We start from the raw sequence: 22,517 nt of genomic DNA on the forward strand, positions 1-22,517 counted from the left end.
CATTCTACCACTGTAGTAAACACGAACAATTCTATCCATCTACACCAAAAAATCAAATGTAAATTTGCAACATAAATTAAATCTTCATTCCTAAACGTAGTCCAAACCGACGTATTATAACCAATGCATAACTTAATTTATCCCAAAGCTACTACTCCAAAAAAAAATATTTAATCTACCGACAACTATCAACAAGTTTACTAGTGCATTACACATCTAAATATTACAAATACTCCGTCATACAACCCAACCTAGTTCTAATTAACTATAATCAATTTCTATAATGCAACTAAAATTTTCTCCCCTTCATATAATTAATGGTTAAAAGTTTAACCTATAGGCTCTAGCATCAAGTCCATCAAATTAAAATTACTTTCATGCCTCAACCATAATTTTTCATCCATCCATCCAACCAAACAATCCAAATATTAACATTACCACATATATGGTTAAAAAAATCATGACACCAATGAGTACATTGCAAACATGTAGCATTACAACAAGTAAATCCTAAGAACAAATGCTAAAAATCACAAATTTGGGCAAAAAAGGGATTCTAGGGTTACCCTTCGATCTACAAATTCAACCAATAAAAACGAAAAAAAAGAGGGGGGAATGGAGGAGTCTACCTTTCTCTTCGATTTCCACAAAAAATCCCGCGAAAAACAAGTTCAAATGGAGTGGATTTGAGGTGGGGAGGTGAGGGGGAGAGAGTGGGGAAGAACTGCTGCTGCTCAGCTCGGGCTGATGCTTGGGCGAAAATGGGAGTGGGGAGAAGAAAGGTGGTGGGGCCCACGGGGTTTAGGGGGGCGGCCCACAGAGAAGGGGCGCGCCAGCCATGCTGGCGCCGTGGTATGAGGGGCGGCGCCAGTGTGGCTGGCGCCCCACTTCTGCCCAGTCAGCTCCTCCACGCCAGCCCTAGGGCCACGGTGGCACGGGCACGGCGCCAGTATGGCTGGCGCTGCCATGTTGGGGTACGGCGCCAGTAACTCTGGCGCCCCAAAAAGGATCATTTTAGGTTTAAGTTTTTCCAGGGGTCTATTTGTAAAATAAGTTTTCAAAAAGGACCAAAATGTAAAAAATTCAGCGTGCGTGACCGCGTGAATGAAAATGCGTAATATACCGTTTATGTAGGTACCTATTTGCAAAAAGAAAAATAAAATCACCCCACGATCCGAAGCTTCCCCCTGTTCCCTCTCCCTCCTCCGTTTCCTTCCCCTCGAAGCAGCGAGCAGCGAGCAGCAGCAAAGCCGCGGCATCGGCGGCGATCCCCCAACCGAATCACCCCCACCTCCGGCGATCGCCGGCCTCCGCCGCAGGCATCCATCCATCCGTCCATCTCCGCGTCCGGTTCACCCAGCCCCCCCCTGGCCGATGGGGAGCGACGCGGAGCCGGCCAAGGGGCTGCTGCCCTACCTGCAGCGCGCCGACGAGCTGCAGAAGCACGAGCCGCTCGTCGCCTACTACTGTGAGGACACGCCCCTTCCCTTCCCTTTCCCCCCCACCACTTAGCTTCGTTGATTCAGTGGAATTCCCCCCACTCGATCTCGGCTGATTGCTAGGGTTTGGTCTGGATTTGTTTTTTTTTGGATTTGGGTTGAGCAGGTCGGCTCTACGCGATGGAGAAGGGGATGAGAATTCCGCAGAAGGAGCGCACCAAGACCACAAACTCCCTCCTCATCTCTCTCATGAACCAGCTGGAGAAGGTATAATATATGCTTCTCTGCCACTACTACTGCGAGGAAAATCAAGCAATTGCTCTTGTTCAATTTAGTTTAGATCTATTCACTTTGTGGAAATTAGGGTTTGGAGATGACAAAAATGATGCTCCTTATATATTTTTTTTTGTTGGGCTTGCTGCATCTTAGAAGACTAGGATTATAACCCAACTGGGCTATCTCTTGATAGGAGTAATTGTGCCCATTGTTAGCATATGCGCGTGAGTGCAAAGGAAGAGTGAATGAAAAATTGAAATCCAATGTTCACATCTGAATCCCAGCAGTCCTCAAGGTGATGGCTGGGGATTGCACAGATGATCTTATCTGTGAGTTGTGTTCAGACTGCTGTTAGAAGCTCGGGAAAGCAGTGATTTTGATTGGCAGAAGAAACATGGCTTTTTTGTGCTGACCTTGAGGTGGCATCAAACTGTATTGAACCAACGTTAGCTTAACTGTTGATAACTGTGTGATAGTTTGTGCCTTTTTCCCACCTCAGTGCTTAGATTCTTTTGGGCGCATTCCAAACACTTCCATAATCATGACAGAGGGATTTATACTCCTGTGACACTGATCAGTGTTCTGTAATAGTTTAACAGTAATTGGCAAGCAAGTTGAAGGCTATAGCCTTAAACATGATTGAACTATACAGTAAAATAACATGTGTACACATGGTATGGTGCGCAATTAATGTTATGTATGTGACACTAAAATGTGCATTAAAATAACAGAAATGAAATTTAAATACCAAAATGTCTTAACATGTGCTAAACAGAACAAGCTGTATTGCACATTATATCGTTATACGACTTGAGATGCTTTGCTTATATTTTCCAATAGTGTTGCATATTGCATGTTTGTCATTTGATTACTTAGTTGTGTGCAGGATGCCATTGTTTATACGTTTGTTAAAATGAACTTAATCACCTATCTTTAATATATTAATTGCCTTATCTTTATCCTCTGAATGGCATGCATCTTTTTGGCTGTTACATCTGTTGCTTTATGCAATGTGGGAACAAAATATTTCTTCAGATTTTTAGTCCTGATTAAGTTTTCACATCCTCCAGGATAAGAAGTCGTTGACTTTGGGGTCTGATGACCATCTTCATGTAGAGGGGTTTGCATTGAATGTCTTTGCTAAAGCAGACAAACAGGATCGTGCTGGACGAGCGGACATGTACTATACTCTGAAAAATTCTCACTCTTCAACCATGCTGGCATAATCTATTAATGTAGTCTCACTAATGCATATTAAAACTGCTCATTTTGCAGAAACACTGCAAAAACCTTCTATGCTGCCAGCATCTTCTTTGAGATCCTCAACCAATTTGGTGAGCTTCAGACTGATGTAAGTCTACTAAGTTATTGTTCGCATTTGTTATAACATGATTGATTTTAACTCTTGGCTATATGCTAGTGTTTATACTTATTATCTATTACTATATAATCTTTTCCTTTTGACCTATGCTCAAATATACGGCAGCAATTGTGTATCCATATTTTACCTTCCTTATTCCTGTGGTCTTTAACAGGTTGAGCAGAAACAGAAATATGCCATCTGGAAGGCTGCTGAAATAAGAAAAGCTCTCAAAGAAGGACGGAGGCCTGAAGCTGGTCCTCCTGGTGGGGACAAAGATGAAGCACCTGACAGCACCACCACAAATTCCCATCTAACGGTCTGATTCCTTAGCAATAATTTCATGTTACATATTGCTCACAATATTTATTTAGGCAATGTAAATATTATCAAATTTCTATCATACAAGCCATGTTTGCTTCTGTTCTACTCTCTGTGTTATCTGCACCATTTTTCATGTTTGAAAACAGGTAAAAACATATAATAAAAACCCTTTTAATAACTCTCTTAAGTCATTAACAATAACTCCATTTTATGACACATCGTACAATTCTCATCATGTTTCTATCATACAAGACCAGTTTGCTTCCATTCTACTTTCCATGGTACCAGTCTCATTTTTTCTTTTTGAAAGCAGGCAGGGGAAAAAAAGTCTAAAAGATGAACTATGATTTGTATTATTGTATATTTTAATAGTTAATTAGTTTGATTGGTATCCCAATTTATTTATTTACTTCAGTGCAGTTTCTCCCATGAAATAGTTTCAATAGGAATCTTACTAAATAGTAAAAGCTATTAAGCCTTCTTTCCGTTAAATGTTAATTATCCATCCAAATACATGCTGGTACGAGCGTCTTAACACAACACAGGGTTTGGGATGCATGCTAATTAGCTAAGGGCTAAGGCTTGTTATTTTCTACTTTACTTTCTGAAATCTATATTGCCATCCTCCTGAATGTCTGAACCTTACCGCAATCCTGGATTGTTCCAGTTCCAAAGTTACTGCATAATTACATGGAACTTACAATTTTAATTACATGCAATGAGGATTCCTTTGGACCTTTTTCTAGTGCTTCAGTTTTCCTGAATTAAGTCACATGTTTAGAAGTTAGGAAAAAAATGTCTTTTTTGATCGACAGACTACAGATTTGGTACATTCCTGTTCTCAATCAATGTTGTTTGGTCTATTTATCAGGATATGGGGCGCAGCCAATCCTTTGGCAGTGGGCAGCATGGGAACGAAGCATCATCTCAGCATGTAGATCAGGTTATTTTGCTTTTGTAGATTACTGCATTTAATTTTTATGCTTGGATAGTTTTTTAGCAAGTGGCTTTATTTCTCTTGGTTATATGTATTTACGCAGGATTTTAGCAGGAGGGATAGCTTCTCTGCGGTCCAACCAGGAAATAATGCACTCCGGCACAGTACAGAGAAGTTCAATGACCATGTCTCTGCCCAGTCACCTTATTCACCACCACCCCCACAATCCCAGACGCCCCCACAATCCCAGTTTTCATCTCCTGCACAGTCATCTTATTCCTCTCCGTCATATCAAGGAACAGATTACCCTTCTTCTGATGTTCACAAACCACCCCACGGTTATTCATCCGCCCCATATACAAGCACAGACTACCCTACCAATGAGGTCCACAAACCACCATCCAATTATTCCTCACCACCGTACACAAGAACAGACTACCCTTCCAGTGATAGCTACAATCCCCAGAGCAATGATAAACCAGATATCCCTACTTATCCTCACACATACCACCAGCCACCCTACACAATTGAACCGCAGCACACATCTCAAAACTACTACTCTACAGAAACCCCAGCTGCTCCGTATAACTACTCTAATTTTCAGTCCTATCCAAGCTTTCAGGACAGCTCGGTACCTTCTGTCCCAACTCATCAGTCTTCGTTCTATCCTGCTAGTGATGGTACAAGCGCTGTATCATACTCTCCTTCTGGATCGAACCATCCTGCACCAACACAATACCACCCGAGTGCTGATACTACTACGCATCAAGTTACTCCCCCTGCTGCCGCACCACCGGCTAGCCAATACAAGTATGATAGCAGTTACCAGCCAGAAGTTGAAAAGATTGCCGAGGCTCACAAGGCAGCAAGATTTGCAGTTGGTGCCCTCGCATTTGACGACGTGTCGGTCGCTGTTGATCACCTGAAGCGCGCGCTGGATCTTCTGACGAACCCTTCCGCCGAAACTCATTAGTTCTCTCAGGCTTTCTTATGGTCTTCGCAGAAAACATCTTCTGTACATATGCTACACTGGTAATTACTACGACATGGAGTGGAGATGTTGCCTGGTTGCATACAAACAAAGATAGCAAAGATACTGGGTTGGCTACACAAATCTAGGAGATCTCGAGGGGCACCTTTTCTCCTGTACCTACAACCAGTGAACGGCTTCTTGTGTGAAGTTGAATTATTTGTCACAGAGTTTTGCAAGAAAAGGATATACTGTACATTACATTTGTTTGAATAAATCTTGAGAGGTGATCTGGTACTTCTTGTATATTGACTGCTTTGGTTTAAGGTCTCATTTGTTATTATTGCTACTTTGCTTAAATGCTTTGGTTCATTGCACATCAAGATGATCTCCTCCGGTATAATGTCAATAGTGTATTATGCGATTGTAGATGCCAGCAATACCATGATGGCAGCGGTGAGCCAGCAAGGCCATGTGCTGCTTGCTCTGCCAGGGTCAGCGCTACCAGGTACCAACAGTAGCACACAGTCGGGCTCAAAAGCAACAAGTGGTCACTGGTCACACATCCAAGCTACTCCATCCGTTTTAAAAAAAAATTCATCCGTTTTTTTTAAAAAAATCAATCCTACTGCTCCCTCCGTCATATAATATAAGGGATTTTGAGTTTTTGCTTGTACTGTTTGACCACACGTCTTATTCAAAAAATTTGTACAAATATAAAAAACGAAAAGTTGTGCTTAAAATATTTTGAATAATAAAGTAAATCACAAAATAATAATAATTCTAAATTTTTTTAATAAAACGAGTGGTTAAATAATACGAGCAAAAACTCAAAATCGCTTATATTATGGGACAGAGGGAGTAGTTATGAACTTGACATGTTCCAAGGTCGGTTGCCAGCTTCTGACATGCTACCTTCTTGCGCGTGGGAAAGTTACGAACACATTTTTGTTTTTCTTAGGGCTTGTTTAGCTCGCGAAAAGGAAATCTTTTAGTGTCACGTCGGACGTTTGATCTGATGTCGGAAGGGGTTTTCGGACACGAATGAAAAAACCAATTTCATAACTCGCCTGGAAACCGCGAGACGAATCTTTTGAGCCTAATTAATCCGTCATTAGCACAGGTGGGTTACTGTAGCACTTGTGGCTAATCATGGACTAATTAGACTCAAAAGATTCGTCTCGCAATTTCCCCCTAATTGTGCAATTAGTTTTTTTAATTTATCTATATTTAATACTCCATACATATGTTCAAAGATTCGATGTGATGTTTTTAGAAACTAAACAGGGCCTAAAAGGGAAACAGAAATAGGAAACTCCTTTGGACGAAAAATGCTTCGAAGAAACTACTGAGGCCAAAAGCTTGGGTGCCCATGCTCCAAAGCATGGCCTGCGTGCTCGCTCTCCTTTTCCTCTGGGGTAGTAGTGATAGTCTGATGATAGCATGTTGCAAGTAAAGAACAATGCTCTTTAAATGATTTTTTTTCCTTAAATGTTTATCCGATATACAATCTGATTACATCATCATCGTATTCGTTATAATAAAATCTTTACAATGAGATCTAAAATAACTAATATTTTGATAACAATGTTTTCCAACCTGAACTATGCAATAGAAATTATGAACTATAAAACCCACTATCTCTAGATTCTCACGAAGTGCCAAGGTTAACAAAACCGTGCGGTTATCATGTGCGGTATCCTTTTCAATTTTTAAAACCACAATATATCTCATGGTAACCCATAACCGCACGATTTTTGTGGTAACCGTGCGGTTACTGCACTAACCGCTAAACCATATGGTAACGGTAAACAAGGCGGTTTGGTAAACCTTGCCAGGTGCTTCTCATAAACTGTAAACAAGGCCATAGGCTTATTCGTAGAATCTATAGCCTGTGCGGGTTAAAAAGCAGTGGTGGAAAATTTCCTTTACATCGGCCGGCTGTCTTGGCCGGCCCAGCGAACAAAAAAAGGTAATACTGAAGCTTGTCCTTCTAATCAGACAAGGAAAAAAAAGTTCTTACTCCAAGGCAATCTTGCATACTCCAAATTCCTTCCCCCACAAAGAAAAAGAGAAGAGAAAGAAAGGCTCAGAACTGTCGAAGCTGAAACTGAAGACAAGTTTACCCAGCTAGCCTCCATTCGAAGGCAGACAACGCAATCATCAGTATATAGTAGTATTAATATAATGTACTGTTGCTATGAAATGATGAAATCAATGCAGCTTGGTTAGTTGCATGTATGGCCAGGCAGAGTAACCATTTGCATATATGGTCAGACGAACCATTCAACAAACTGACGCAGGCAGCTCCCATAATTCCAAACTTTGATGATTTCATGAAAGGCCGTTCTCCGTAAGGAACAACAATGTGGTCAAATGGTTACAAGGGCAGCAGCAATATTAAATACGTGAGCTGTGTCCCGTTACAGTTGCCTGGCCAAAAAGATCAGTTGAATGAATTACATAAAATCTGGCAAAACTGGAAAGAACACATGGAACAGTATATGACACGTTCATAAGATTACTACCAATTTAAGGCTAGTTTAGTGTGTAAATAGTACAAAACCAGCCGTGGGGTTCCTTTTCCTATAAACCGTGTTAATGGATCAACAACAAGCAGATGTGGTCCAAGCATTTTACAACACTGAAATCACTGCCAGATTTAATCTTCACGTTGATTTCTCCTGCAACACCGAAGCATCAGACTAGGATCTTTCACACAGAACAAGTACTGACGATGCTCACAATTACGGATAGAGCAATTTATGGCCTCAACCATCAGCACCTCAAGATTGTCCGTGCTCTGTAGGCAATAAATATATTGAACCACATTGTATTTCAGCATCTGCTGAAATTGCATCCTGTAAATCAATGTGAGAATAGTTCCAGCTCAAGACTAATGCCGACAGTATAACTTCCCTTCAAAATGAAGTCCTCTACCAGATTGTGTGGACTATTTTGTGTAATGTTATGTTCACAACTAGCTTCAGTTAAGCAAACTAATGGGCTATTGACTGTCAATGCACTGTTTTAGCGTCAGCAGCAGAACCATTATATCTGTAAGAAGGCCCATAAATGCTTCTTCAAATGATAATATACACATTCTACCACTGAAAACATGTAAATGAAACCTCTGCTTAGTTCATGATTACAATGATTGCAAAACATCATTAATGAATTGCATACAGTAACCAAGCAGGTGGAAGAACTAATAACATCATCTACAACCATCTTACAATCTGTAAGTTGGCTCCAGTCTTTTTTCATTGCAGTGAGTAGTCTAAAATTAATTTAAAGAAAATCACAATGAGAAATTAGTATTACCTAGATACTCACATTATGCATGATTGCATGCTTATTCATTTCCTTAAGTGAAAAAAATAAAAAGAAAAATTTGCAGAAATATTAGTTGAAACCAGCAAGATGCATCATTATGACCAAGCTAAAGGATTTAAGAGGCAAGGAAGGTTTAATTAAGGACCAGATTTTTTACTCCAACAATTACATAATCTATGGGGAAGGAGTTCATAAAAAATGGCTTATGAAATGCATGAACCAACATATGAAATGAAGCAGTGCTCGAAGAATTGTGATTATGTACCTCTAAAGAAGTTTTGAGCTCGAATTGTCCTGTAACTTGCCAGTGTTTGAGTAGCCCGATAATACTCTGGAAACTGAGTAGGGGCACCCAAAAAATCGAATAAGATTTTGCAGGCCTCTCTCGCCGTGCATGACATTCGGCGAACTTAAACGGTTAAGGTATGTATTTCCTTCATATATATAACTAAGTTGCTGGAACAACAGCACACCTATACCAGCGTTAACTGATAGACTAGCAAATGCAAGGTATACTGTAACAAAACCCCTTGCTGACAAGAAGAATGCAGAGCTTGCCAAGGTACCAATAATCTCAATTAGCATCTTTATATAACCCATTGAACGGCGAGTTGATGCTAGATTTTCAAAATCTAGTGGAGGCCATATACGATAACTTGAATAAATGGTCATACCAGCAGCATAACTACAACTGATGACCACAGAAATAAGGAAAATTACAAAAGCATGGTGATTTGAAGCTCCCACACAGTTCCCAATCTGTAGGTGGACACAGAAAAAGGAAACAAACCAAGTCAAGTCAATTAAGTAGAGAAGAATAATGGTATCGGAAGTTAGTTTTAGAGTTGTCAAACTTACAAATGGGCAATGATGATCCATGTCTAACACACACATTTTACAAGATCGGCAGTGATGTGCCCTTGGGGGCTTTGGTTTACTACAGTATGTACAGAAGGTATAGTTTTCCAGATCATTTTTCCCAACCATGGGATAGCTGCCCCACCGCATGTCTGCCGGTGCACCAGCAGATTTAAAAGAGGCCAAGCAATAACTTGTGATGGTAAATACAGCTAGTAGACCTGTTAATATGCAATGAAAGATGCCACAAAATGTGCTGATCGAGAAAACAACTGGATATATCGCCCAGACACCACCACCTGTAAGACAAGATTAGTCATATGGAACAGCAGCACAAATTGCATGAATAAACAAATAAACATGGAGAGGTCAAGATGGAAAGTTTTATCTAAAGCTAATGACAATAGTCGGAACCTACATATGACGAAGAGCATGAAGAGGATAAGCACAGTCACAAAGAACCTGTCCCGGAAATTCCTCCAATGAGAAAAGCATACACTGTCAGGTTTTCTTGAAATTTGGTTACTTTGTGTGATTGCTCCACACCAGCCACACTTAAAAACAGGTGCATAACTTGCAAAAATGAGACGGAGTCCACATCCCCAACAAGTGGCCTCATGATCTTCCGGTATAGATGTTACACATTGCTCTACCTAAATGGAAGGACAATTGCAATTAGTGCATTACTGTAGAGAATATTAGTCCAACTTAAAACAACTGCAAACTGTAACACATAACCTTGACTTATTTATCATTTCAGTCAAGAAACCTAAAGAATCATTCTTGCTACTGAGCCAAGAGCACAGAATTTTATGCGCTACAGTCTCAGGGGAGAAAATCTGCATAGCACAGATTTTTTATAACAGCATAATTTTTTTTATAACAGATTTTCTCCCCTGAGACTGTAGCGCAGATAGCACAGCTTTTAGCACTTATATCTAAATCAACAAACAATCATGTATTATAAATGATGTCCAGTGTCAACACAATTTACAGATTATGCTGTGCTAACTGCCTATCTCTGGGTTCTTTCTGGACGCAAATTAAATTTATTTTAAGTTGCCAGTACCTGTTTCAGAAGATTTACCAACAAAAAAAAGGGTACATCAGTGATTCTCGGAGCACATTGTTGTAAAATATCGTGACAGTTTTACCACAGATAATATCCGTGTTTCTGAATTGCATTACAACTTAAGATCATGGTCATAGACTCGTTGTCTGGTGGTATCTTCAGGCCGACCAACAAAGTTACAAGGCTAAAAGCCAAATCACTATCCAGACCAAAGCGTATCAGTTATAAGGCTACAGCAGGGTTGCTCATCGGATATCAGTTACTTCCCAGAGCATTTGGGCATACTACAAATAATCCAGATATCAGGTATCAGACGTCTCCTTTAACAAAAATAACCCAATTGAATGAGTGATTATTGACAACCTAAGCTCATAAAAGGATAAACCCCAAGCTCATATCCAACTTGATGCGCCGATTACCAAAGAAACAAAAAGAACCACCTCTACAATAACAAGTAGAGGGCGATGCCCCGACCCATTATTAATTAGTTATCCTAGGCTAGAAATTCCCTCGCGTGTTGGCAACGGAGACCAAAAAGATGGGACCGAGCCGACGGCTGCAAATCAGACGCAATGATGCGCGCAATCATGGACCCAATTCGACGCAAGAGCACTAGAACAGCACGAAACCCCCTACCTACAAGGCGATGCCGCCAAAGCACGCGGCAAAAGGAAAAGGGGGGGAGACGGGGGCAAACCTCGAGCAGCGGCTGCTGCTCCATCGCGGATCCACCACAGGAGACAGGGAGGGCGCGGATCGGAGCGAGGGTTGATAGAGCGGAGGCGGTGGTGGTGGTTGGGAAATCCGCAGGAGCAGGACTAGTTCGGAATAGAGGCGGAGACGGGGAAGAAGAGAGAACATATTTCGGTTGTCTTTTCCGCCAAGGATTCCTTCGATAAAAACAGTTTGAGAGAAGATGACTTGAGCATAATTAAAAGGAAATGCCTCGTAATACTCTCTCCATTCCAAAATAGATATCATATCATTGTCATGAATCATCTCAACTAGTACAATCCATGCAACCAATATAATTAAAGATATTATAAGTATAGGATTTAAAATAATACTCCATCCGTTTCTAAATATTTAACACCGTTGACTTTTTAGCACATGTTTGACCGTTCGTCTTATTCAAAAACTTTTGTAAAATATATAAAACTATATGTATACATATAATTATATTTAACAATAAATCAAATGATAGGAAAATAATTAATAATTACTTAAATTTTTTGAATAAGACGAACGGTCAAATAAATTTTAAAAAGTCAACGGCGTCAAATATTTACAAACGGAGGGAGTAATAATTTAGGGGAGAGAATGTGCTAATTAACTACATGCATGTATGCCTTATATTATGAAACAACTTTAAAAAGTAGTTGTGCCTTATATTTTGGAATGGAGGGAGTAGTAGCCTGTTCGACCGGAATTATACATCAAAGGTAAGGTGTTGCCTGATATGATACCTCTGAGATATCATCCCATTAGAACAGGGTATCAGTCGATACTTCTAAGATAACATCCCATCCACCGAGCTGATCCGGCCCCCGCTCCTGTGAAGAGAAAGAGGGTGTGTAAGTGACAAATGGATCTCACACACATATATTTTTTAATTCAAATACATATAAGTGCTACGTCAACTGCACGTGGAACGAAGACTAAGTCAACGCCGCCACGTCGACACCATCTCAACGAAACCGCCCTCCAAAACTGTCGATGAAGTCAAATTGCATCAGTTTTAATAGTTGGGGGGGTCAAAATATCCGATATTGTGGTTCAGGATATAAATTATATTCGGTCACTAGTTAAGGAAGTCAAAGTGAACTTATTCCTTTTAGGGTAGGGTTGGCTTCTCTTTGCTGTTGATATGTATGTATCTATATATTGGGCTATATGGGCCTAAATTTGATTAGTGGGTTGTATGCCATATTTTCGTGGAGTAAGTTCATCTGAGGTCCCTTAACTTGTCAATGAATCCGATTTTTGTCCTTTGACCAGAACAGCAGATACAACAGGTCCCTCAACTGTCAAAACTTCTGCAAAATAAGTTCCAAGGCGGTTTGGACAACGGTTTCAGCTGACGTGGTATCTATGTGGCTAATTTACTCGGTTTTTATCTGATGTGACATTGACATGGCTCTTACATGGCAAATTGATTTGGAAAATAATAAAAACTATGACCCCACATGTCAGTTACAAAAAAAAAAATGGTGGTCCACACATGCCATTCTCACTCCTCCTCTTCTTCCTCCTTTCTCCCTATCATGTAACTGACATGTGGGGTCACAGTTTTTATTATTTTCCAAATCAAATTACCACGTAAGCGCCATATCAATGCCACGTCAAATGAAGACCGAGTCAAATTAGCTACGTAGACGCCACGTCAACTGAAACCGCCGTCCAAACCGTCTTGGACTTATTTTGCTTCGGTTTTAACAGTTGAGGGATCCGTTGTATCTGGTTTTTCGGTTGAAGAACAAAAATAAGATTTGTTGACAAGTTAAGAGGCCTCAGATGAACTTATTACTATTTCCATACATCATTATATTCTGGGGCCCTATGGGTCACCCGCGGGTGAGACCCTAGCCCTGCCCCCACATAGTTTCGGGGCCCGTTCCCGCAGCCCCGCGGGTTGGAATTTCACCCCGCCCCCGTCCCTGTAGGAGCGGTACCCGGTGGGTCCTTGCCTCCAACAGAGAAATTGCCACCCCTATCTAACTGTACTAGTTTTAGTGGACCAACCAACAAAACCTGCAACTGCCAAGGACCACCACTTCTAACTAGATGGCTGGCAGTCGCAGAGAGAGCACTCAACGAGCCGGCAAATCCATGTGAAGAGCGCTTGGCACGGTCAGAAACTCAGAAACGGATGCCAACGTTTTCCCTGTTCAGAACAAGAAAGAAGGAACATCACCATCACAGGCAGTGTTTGCTAAATCAACTCTGAAAAAAACAGCATGCCATTCACTGCAGATTAGTGCTGGTGCCAAAACGTGAGGTACTGCGAGTGCAGCAAAAGGATGTACCATGGATTTCTCGTACATTTTGCTTGAATGATTTTTTACTGAATTACAGGGCCTGAAAAAGGTGAAAGGTACTGAAATAACAGCCCAGCGGCAAAAGCATTGCACATGGGTAAAGAAACAAATCTTCCAGTGAGCTGCCTGGATCTCATCGACCTGAGTAGGTCAGATCCTTTATTTATGTAGTTAGTGTCGTATGAGATTGGCAAGACAATGTTTTCACACGGTGCTGAACGAGTGTACGTATGTTGGAGACAGCCAGATGATGAGTTGATGATGGAAAAGAACGGACGAATTTGGTATAGTATACCACAATTTGAAGATGCATCTGGGTTGTCACCGAAACTTGATAGAAAATTTATTGAGACGGTTCATTTAGTTATAGTTCTTGGGCAAAGAATGGAGCCAAACAGTTCGGATTCTTTAATGATTAAAACTCAGGTCCACACATTAAGGCGATAATTTCAATAATTAACCCCATATATCAAATTTTTTTAGCTCGGCTATTGCATTTCTAGAAGACATCACGGTAAATTTAACCTGGTACATAATTCACCTCCATAAAACTGAAAAAAGGTTCATTATTCCCATAACTATTTCATCAAACAACAACCTTCATGCTTTCTTCATACTAGCAGGACGGATCACACAATGCAGCCTCCTCGATTAGGACTTGTCGGTTAATTTTTCATGAGGGTATTGGATAGAATCGAGGGGAATCAATTCCACAACTATTAAGGTGTGAAATCAATTCCTTCTAATCACGCTGAATCCATACATAGGAATTAGCCGAACATGCCAGTTTATATTTCCTTCGTCTAATATAGAAGGAACATCATTAACAACTCAACTATTTGTCAACTTCAGGTAGGAGTGGAGGTAGATTTTATACTGCAATATTAGGAATATATAAATACATGACTACCAGTATGCCACCTATACAATGCGAACTACGGAAAAGGGTGAAAGAAAGAATGTCAAGTAAAGAAAGAAAGACGGAAAGAAAGAACGGCAAGTAAACAGCTGAGAGAAGTGTTTACAGAGGAACGTTTGGATTGGATGTTTGCAACAAACACGTGTATAAAGTTTCACGCATAGATTTTGACTGTAACGAGCCTCACCACTACTCTGTTAAGAAGGGTGAACCTAATTAAAGCAGCGAAGATTTGCACAGGCAATGAACGCCTGAAGGAACATGGACTCGCTGCTCTCCAACTTGCATAAAATTTTTCCAAGGGGTGTAGCTTTCTTCCCACTTGGTTTAAACATCTAGGCAAAATAGCTGATACTAGCATCTCAAATGTACAGTTGTGATTCAAAAGAATGCCAGAATCTCATCTAATTATTGACACTACTGAAACTGCTTGTTGATTCATCATACTTCCACCTGTCAAATAAATTGCAGAGAGCAGATTATGTAAAGTTTGTTGAGCACAACAAATAAACTGAACCAGTCGGAATGAACAAAAATTATAAGCAAATACTCTGAACAGAAACCACTGGGTTCTGAAAATGGATTCCAACAGACATTAATCAAAGTTTGCAAAGTTGGAAGTTGCCTTCTCACTACTAAAATATGAGGAATTATTCAACCACAAATATATTCAACTACTAAAAGATATTATGACAAGTTGCCAACAGATACTCTTGTATGCACAAAGATTTCAACCATGCAGCTTACTGCTGCTTGAGCGCAAGCTATGTGGAAAGGGGTACAAAAATTTTGTGCGCAGTAGTATACATAAGTTGCACCTGACCACATCACAGGCCCATGTACTGGAAAGCAGCAGAACGTACATGTGGAATGGTTGAACGCGTACATTACACTATGATCTTACAAACCTAGTTTTCCTGGAACCTACGAGTCAAGATTTTGATTCAGACAGTAGATTTTACCATTTGGATCACAATCCAAACAATCTTAGCTGGCAGAATGAATCCTAATCAAGCAGAGTAGACAAGATCACTATGTGCTCCGATCAATCCTTGACTTGGATCCCAAATAATTTGTTAGCTGCAACTATTTCTTACTATAATTTGTGTTACTAATTCATTTAAAAAAAGATATGCTAGTAACACTCCTGCGTGTTACTAACTCGCCTTCTAACCTTACAATAGTCTTATATGACTAGGTTGTATGAAGGGAAAAATTTGGACAACTATTACAAATCTCTTTTGCCCTTTGTCACATTTTGAGAAAAAAATATTTTGGCAATTGAATGACCCTGGAGGAAGTGTATTACAAATATCTTTTGCCCTTTGTCACATTTTGAGAAAAAAATATTTTGACAATTGAATGACCCTGGAGGAAGTGGCCTTTATGTTTGGTAGTTCGGTACTGTATTCAATATATGCATTGACATGAATTAAGGCCAAGTAGGATGATGTATTAGATAATACAAGTTTCAAATGTTTGTTACATAAAAAAGATCATGATACACAATTTCTATTTTAATAGTGTGACTCCTGCAAGCCAAGTCTACTATTTTCTCCAAGTAAGGCAGGGCTGTGGCTGCTCAATGGGTTGGTTGCACAGCCAGGTTCCAACAAATGTATATTAGTTAACATTAACTTTTTTAAAGGATTTGATTTCAAATTTTAACTCATCATTCACCCACTAATTTAAGACAAGGCATCAAAAAGACAAACCTGCAGAGGAAAATTGGATGTAGCCTACTACTGACAACCTGACTTCCCTTAGTTTCTTCTCTAAACTTGTCAACATGAAGAACCTCACATTGGCCACAAATCGCGGAAACTGTTACAGTTCTTTGATTACAGGAAGCAAATACCTGGAAGAACATAACACCATCAAAGAAATGTAGTAAGTTATTCTCATTTATGATTTATCACAACAAGAACAATCAGTTCCTCACCGTGAAAATTTGGCAATATATTGCCACACAAGAGAAGCATAAAAAATGTCTAATCTAATTTATCGATACACGAGATTTCCAGCACTGCAGATTAAAAATCTACTATTTAACAATCAGCTATTTAAAAGCCAAATGTGAATTACATAGATTTTTCATGCTATTTAAAAGAACTATTGATAATGCAAATTACATACTTCCCCTAGCCAAAAGCAATCCTCCTAAACAGATTATATATTCTTCACAATGGTTAGTTGGCTCACCTCATTCTCTTCTGCAGTGCATGGTTTACTGATCAATTCTGGAATATCTGAAGCAAAGAAATATGGACTAACCAAAGCCATCTTAGACCTAGAATCATGCTCTTCCCACAGTGACTGCAAAAGGTAACAATAACTTGACTATTTTAGAGATAATACACTTACAAAGCCTACCACAAGATGATCTGACAGGTGCATAGGGGGCGGTTACTCAAACACCCCAGTACGCAGAGGGGTTTGCGCCCATATCATACAAGAGTATGTAGGGTATATTAAGAGGAAAGATACCTGCAGCTTGGATGGAGCAGACTCCTTATCTTTGGAGGCAACCAAAATATGATCATCAAGATTGTATGCTATACCATCAATGTTACAAGAGTAATAGTAAGTCTTGTTCTCGACTACTCTGAGAGGATCACCAACCCAACCCACAATACTGTGATCTGTGCTGCAAACAATAGTTTTATCCTTAGCATCGCCTATAACAATTTCATTCTTTGTAGATAAATCCCCATTCGATGTCAACTCATGAACATTGCCACGTTCTGAAATGGCATTATTTTCCATTGTTCCCACACCTTGAGGTTTTCCTCTTCCCTTATCAACAGCTGCAGAAGCAGAGCCTGATTGTGATTGTTCTTTTGAACTCTCCAAAGCCAACTTATCACTATTATGTACAATCCTGTTAGCTTCACTGGAGTTTTTATCGATAACTGTTCCATCTGCTGCAAGTTCTTGATTATTATCCTTTGTAGTTCGATTTTCAGAAACTCCCTGCGAAGGAACTCCACTAATAAGATTAACCTTTGGTGCAACAACAGTTCTTGTAACCTTGCCATATTTCGGAGGCAGGGGTTTTCCCTTGCTACGAGCTACACATGTTGGACAATACCACTCAGCTTTAGGTGGTAGAACATTGACCCCGTCATGCTGAAGGCATTTTAAGTGTATGCCCCTCTCACAAGCATCACAAATAATCATACTATGTATGTCGATGATAAAAACTTTACATACTTGACAACCTAGCCCACTACGCATATACTCAGTTGATGGTGGGATCCAGTTAGGATGATTGACAGGTTGATGCAGAACTTGTTGAACCGTTTTTGCAATTGCACTATGATTGGGAAAGGTGGATTGTCGCTGAATAAATGATACTCCAGGTCGAGATTGATGTGTCATACCATTTTTTACGGTGATGGGTCGAATTACAGGTGCCTTTTCATGCTGAGGCGTTCCTTCATGACTGGAAGAACGTACTATATTTGGATTAGACATAGTTGCTGTAAGATGAGCTGATTTATTTGCTTGACCTATAGTTGCTGCAGTGACAGGTGACTTAGGCAAATCAGTCAGGGGATCAAAGATGACCAATATGAAACTAAAATCATCAAAATGGCATGGTGTAAGTATTCCACAATAAAGAAGTTACTTTATTTGTCCATTCCACATTTCTCCCCTGGAGCACATGAGGATTTGTGGAAGTGTTTGTGGCTTTTTCTAAGAGTTGGACTGGGATCATTCTATAAAGAGAGGACCAGCAACAATTCACAATCATCACAGAGGACTTCAGAGAAGTACATAACTAAAAGGATGAATAACATTCCCAGACTGGCAATCATGTTGTTGTCAAGATGTCAAATTTCAGTAATTTTATTTAAAGCATAAAATAAACTTCTGAATAGCTGATTAAAGTGGGACATAAACCTTTGGGAGGAACATGAGGAAAAATAGAACTGCTATTAAGCTCCAAATGGTTTTACTTCCTTTTCAAATGCAATGTACACCATACAAATTATACATTGAAAATGTAAATGACTATTGCAGAACACCTAAGACGCAAGTAATAGTGTTCACCTAGTCGCTTTTTGGTGCCTCGCCTACTGGAGACTAGGCTGACTAGTCGATGATTCCAATATAGCCAACAGTAAATTTTCTACACAAGCAGCTAGTTACTTTTGACATGTTTCATAGTATATTTGGAGACCATTGAAAGAATGAAACTGAGATTTGAAATTTCGATTTTAAAAATTCAAACCGCACACACTGCAACTGGTGGCAGGGGAGCACGTCGGGGCATGGGTCTGGGTGAGGGGAATACCAGAAGGGGCAGCATGGGGCTGGTGCAAGGAAACCCAGCAGGGTTGTCGGTTGCACGCCCGGAGGACAAACAGGGGCGCCGGCACGCGGGGCCAGCACGGAGGGAGATGGGAAGGGGCAAGTCGGCGGGTGGGATCAGAAAGAGGAAGTGAGAGAGCCAGAGGAGCCAGGGGGATTTATGGAGTCAAGTCTAACCCTAGTTATCTCCACCCCCAGCCAGTGCCTTTGGGCCCAAAAATTTCAGCCCATGCCAGTTTTCTATCTTGTAGTTGGCCTGCCTAATTTTTTTCTCAAACACGCAGGCTGAGCATCATTATATTAAGAAGGAAAAGAGTCCAAAAGGACTCAATTAAGCCCATTAGGTCAGGGTTTAGTACAAAACGGCTGCCAAAGAAATACAAAAGACTAGTCACAGACTAAGAACTGACCAATTAGGCCGACCAACCCACCGATTACCCTATGTTCAGGAGCCAGGTCGGTTTGCCGCTGACTAGTGACTAGTTAGGCTAGTCAGCTGACTAGGCGAACACTTAAAATAAAAAAGTCAATTGATGTACATTAAAAATGTATAAACTACTGGGAGTAACTATTCTGAGAAATACCAGACCATATTCCTATAAGCTATTTACTCAACTTAAATCTGTAGTTTTGTGCATGATATTAACAATATGAGTATGAGGGGGATAATCTTCACTCTTTCAAAAAGCGGAGTTGGGAGTGATGGTGTGCTCTATGACCCGTTTGTGCAGTTTGCATGATCCTTTCTAAAAAAATTACTTTGTTCACACAAATATGTCGGTAACTAATTGATACCATGTAGATTATTTTGTTTCATTTTTTAGTTAGATCATATGGCACAATTATTTATCATCTGTCAGAACGCGCATGTGCTGTGCTAGTATTTATAAAATTTACACAAAATTCACGAGATAAAACATTAAGCACTATGTCCTAATTCAAGCAAGAAACCTAATACTCATAGATAATGAATAGGAATAACAATTATAACATTGATACTGTAAGAAAACCAGTCATGAAAGAATATGTTTATAATACCTCCATTTTGTGTGCAAGTAGGACTATTAACACCCTTTTCCACTTTAATATTTGTAGGACCAACAGATGGTACTGAAACAATTGAAGAGGTACCAGCTGCTTTCACTCCTGATGGTGATTCATTTAACTGTGTCTGCTTCAAGATATTTGGGGATGGTATAGTAGGTGGGGTTGTGACAGGGAATGAGGCAACAGCTGAAATATTCATGGGCAACCCAATAGTTGGCTTAGAAGCTCCATGTTGGAAGACAGTTGTTGCTCTCGTGGCTGTTGTTTGAGACACATTAGTTGTTGGATACACTGGAGCCTCCTTGATTTCTTCCATCTATGACAAAATAAAAAAGGGGAAGAAAAGCACAAACTTTAGAGATGCATACATTTTCCCTTTAGAAAATCTGCATTAATAAAACCAAATATATTACAGAAAATTTGCTGCACAACATGTATTTATTACCATTTTGAAATATTAGAGATCAACAAGAGGGCTTTCAAATGGCAGCTTTTACTTGAGCCCAAGAACATTTGGAATGAAACATTAATATATGAGGCACATGGGGCATGCCTAGATATGGCATTCCCTCCGTTCATTAATACATGACATTTTAAAACTAAATTAGTATTTTAGTGTTAAAAGTGTCATATATTAATGACCAGAGGGAGTATAAAACAGAGACTACGGATATTTTGGGTATAGTTCATCTCCTCTCAAAATCGTCAAGAAACCATAGCGTGTTCCAGTGAAGTTCATGGATCCATAACTGTTCTCAGATTTTACTGGTCATGTAGAATCTCCGGACAAGTGTCCTGAAGCCGATCATGCCAAATTATGGTTGCAGGAGGAACTTTTGCTCTTTTAGTAAGATATACATTGATACCACCTCCTTATGACAAATTCCAAACATTTCCTCTTGAAACAAAATAATGCAGCAGAAATAACCTTATGGATTCAAAAACCATAACTTATAAAACCTGAGGGGGAATTGTGTAACTTAAGTTATGGTTATACATAATTTCAGGTAAGTTGTGACGACAAGGACCTACATGAGAGCGTGGTGAAAGCTCTACGTAACATTATATGTAATAAAATTTTCTGGATGAACACTTTCTAGTGTCAGCACATCACATGGGCTTGTTTGGTTGGAGAGATGAAGTTGAATGGGATGAGATGGCAGGGATTTGTTTCGTTAGTTGCATGGAATGATATCCAACGTTACAAGATTAAGTTTGATAATTTTTATTTTATTTTGGCGTTTTACTTATTGTTCTGATATTCCCGTTGTTGTTTGGTGGAATTAATTGTTGGTTCTATTACTGACCAACACACATATTACTACATGTGAGAGGTCCAGTGAGATGCCTTCCAGTGATGGTGCCATTCGATGAATTTCGTTGAACGGAAAAGCACATCATCTGGCAGCATAATTCTTAGAAGTTGTACACTTAGAGTAGGTACAATAAAGGACTATAAGTCAGCTATAAGCACATGTGGAGGATACAAAAGATGAGAGAGAAGAGAAGCGAGCTATAGATTTGTACCTAGCCACAGCACGGACGTCAAGACGCTATGTGTGTATGACAAGTGGGACCAATTATTAATGATGTAGTACTCCCTCTATCCTATAATATAAGGCGCGGCCAAAGTTGGCAGAGTCTCCAGAACTAATCTTTAACTTATAATTTCTCATATACTATAAAGTTTGTAGCAACAAAATTATAACCATTTGAAAGTAAATTTAAATCTCAATCTAATGATATAATTTTTAAGAAATAAAATTCATTTCATATTATACTAAGTGTTGGTCAAATGTTTTAAAGGTTGAATCTTGAAATGCGTGCACGCCTTATATTATGGGATGGAGGGAGTATATATTTGTAGTTAAAGTATTGTATGAATTGACTATAGATGATTTGGAGCTAATAGTTGACTATACTATTAAACTTACTCTTAGTACTCCACCATCCTGAACCATTTATTTCAATTCACCAAACCAAACACAGCGATCTCTTCGAGATTATTCCATATACCCCTCTTGTACGTACGCACATCCAATCGAAACATATACTCACAGAGTGAACGAGAAGAAGAGCTGGAGTGTGAAAGAGGCTTATGTGGGCAAACCTTGCGCTTGGTGAGGAGGATCCTCTCGGCGATGGAGGCCCTGCGCGGGCGGTAGCCCATGGCGGAGGGGTCCCTGCCGCGGGCGAGGCCGAGGTCCTCCACGAGCGCCCGCACCGCCTCCCTCGGGAACAGCTCCCTGGGCCGCGCCAGCAACTCCGCCGCCTCCAGCAGCCGCTCCCGCGCCACCGCAGCAAGCGCGCGCTCCGCCGCCGTGGGCGCGCCCCCGCCCCGCGCCTGCCCCGCCGCCGCGAGCACCATCACCATCTCCGCCACCCGCCCCATCTCCCCCCTCCGCCGCCGCTTCCGCTCCCGCCCGCTCCCCATCCCCCGTGCGCGGGAAGGGGAGGGGAGGGGCTTCTAGAAGGTTCGGGAAGGGCGGGGGGAGGAGTTTTGAAATGGCTCGGTTTGGCGCGAGGGTGGCGGTGGATCGTTGGAGCGCGGCGCGAAGCGAAGCGAGGGGGGCGGAGAGCGAGCGAGATTGGGGAAGATTTTTGCGACACAGCCACACAGTGGA

At 40.5% G+C, this 22,517-nt stretch overlaps 3 protein-coding genes across 5 annotated transcripts; 1 reads left to right on the forward strand and 2 right to left on the reverse strand.

Annotated features, from left to right (window-relative positions):
* LOC127777360 (protein S-acyltransferase 11-like) lies at window positions 1–11,457 on the reverse strand. Of its 3 annotated transcripts, none has more exons than XM_052303938.1 (5): window positions 11,270–11,457; window positions 9,919–10,153; window positions 9,501–9,799; window positions 8,908–9,401; window positions 1–10 (listed from the first exon to the last, which is right to left on the reverse strand). In XM_052303938.1, the coding sequence occupies exons 1-4, from the start codon at window positions 11,291–11,293 to the stop codon at window positions 8,910–8,912; spliced, it is 1,050 nt and encodes a 349-aa protein (XP_052159898.1). In that variant the 5' UTR covers window positions 11,294–11,457; the 3' UTR covers window positions 1–10; window positions 8,908–8,909. The 3 variants fall into 3 exon arrangements, with proteins under 3 accessions (XP_052159898.1, XP_052159897.1, XP_052159896.1); XM_052303937.1 differs by lacking the exon at window positions 1–10 and adding an exon at window positions 7,428–8,167; XM_052303936.1 differs by lacking the exon at window positions 1–10 and adding an exon at window positions 7,428–8,416.
* On the forward strand, window positions 1,173–5,612 carry LOC127777359 (protein HOMOLOG OF MAMMALIAN LYST-INTERACTING PROTEIN 5). The gene is made up of 7 exons (XM_052303935.1): window positions 1,173–1,468; window positions 1,606–1,706; window positions 2,786–2,895; window positions 2,991–3,066; window positions 3,251–3,394; window positions 4,271–4,342; window positions 4,440–5,612. Exons 1-7 carry the CDS (start codon window positions 1,375–1,377, stop codon window positions 5,307–5,309), a joined length of 1,467 nt encoding a protein of 488 aa, XP_052159895.1. The 5' UTR covers window positions 1,173–1,374; the 3' UTR covers window positions 5,310–5,612.
* A 2,729-nt stretch (window positions 11,458–14,186) lies between the features above and the next one.
* Window positions 14,187–22,517, reverse strand: LOC127778072 (uncharacterized). The gene is made up of 6 exons (XM_052304718.1): window positions 22,004–22,517; window positions 19,885–20,209; window positions 17,017–18,050; window positions 16,732–16,845; window positions 16,245–16,387; window positions 14,187–14,982 (listed from the first exon to the last, which is right to left on the reverse strand). The coding sequence occupies exons 1-6, from the start codon at window positions 22,325–22,327 to the stop codon at window positions 14,934–14,936; spliced, it is 1,989 nt and encodes a 662-aa protein (XP_052160678.1). The 5' UTR covers window positions 22,328–22,517; the 3' UTR covers window positions 14,187–14,933.

The sequence above is a fragment of the Oryza glaberrima genome, chromosome 6 (genome assembly GCF_000147395.1).
Source record: "Oryza glaberrima chromosome 6, OglaRS2, whole genome shotgun sequence".
Classification (NCBI taxonomy): domain Eukaryota; kingdom Viridiplantae; phylum Streptophyta; class Magnoliopsida; order Poales; family Poaceae; genus Oryza; species Oryza glaberrima.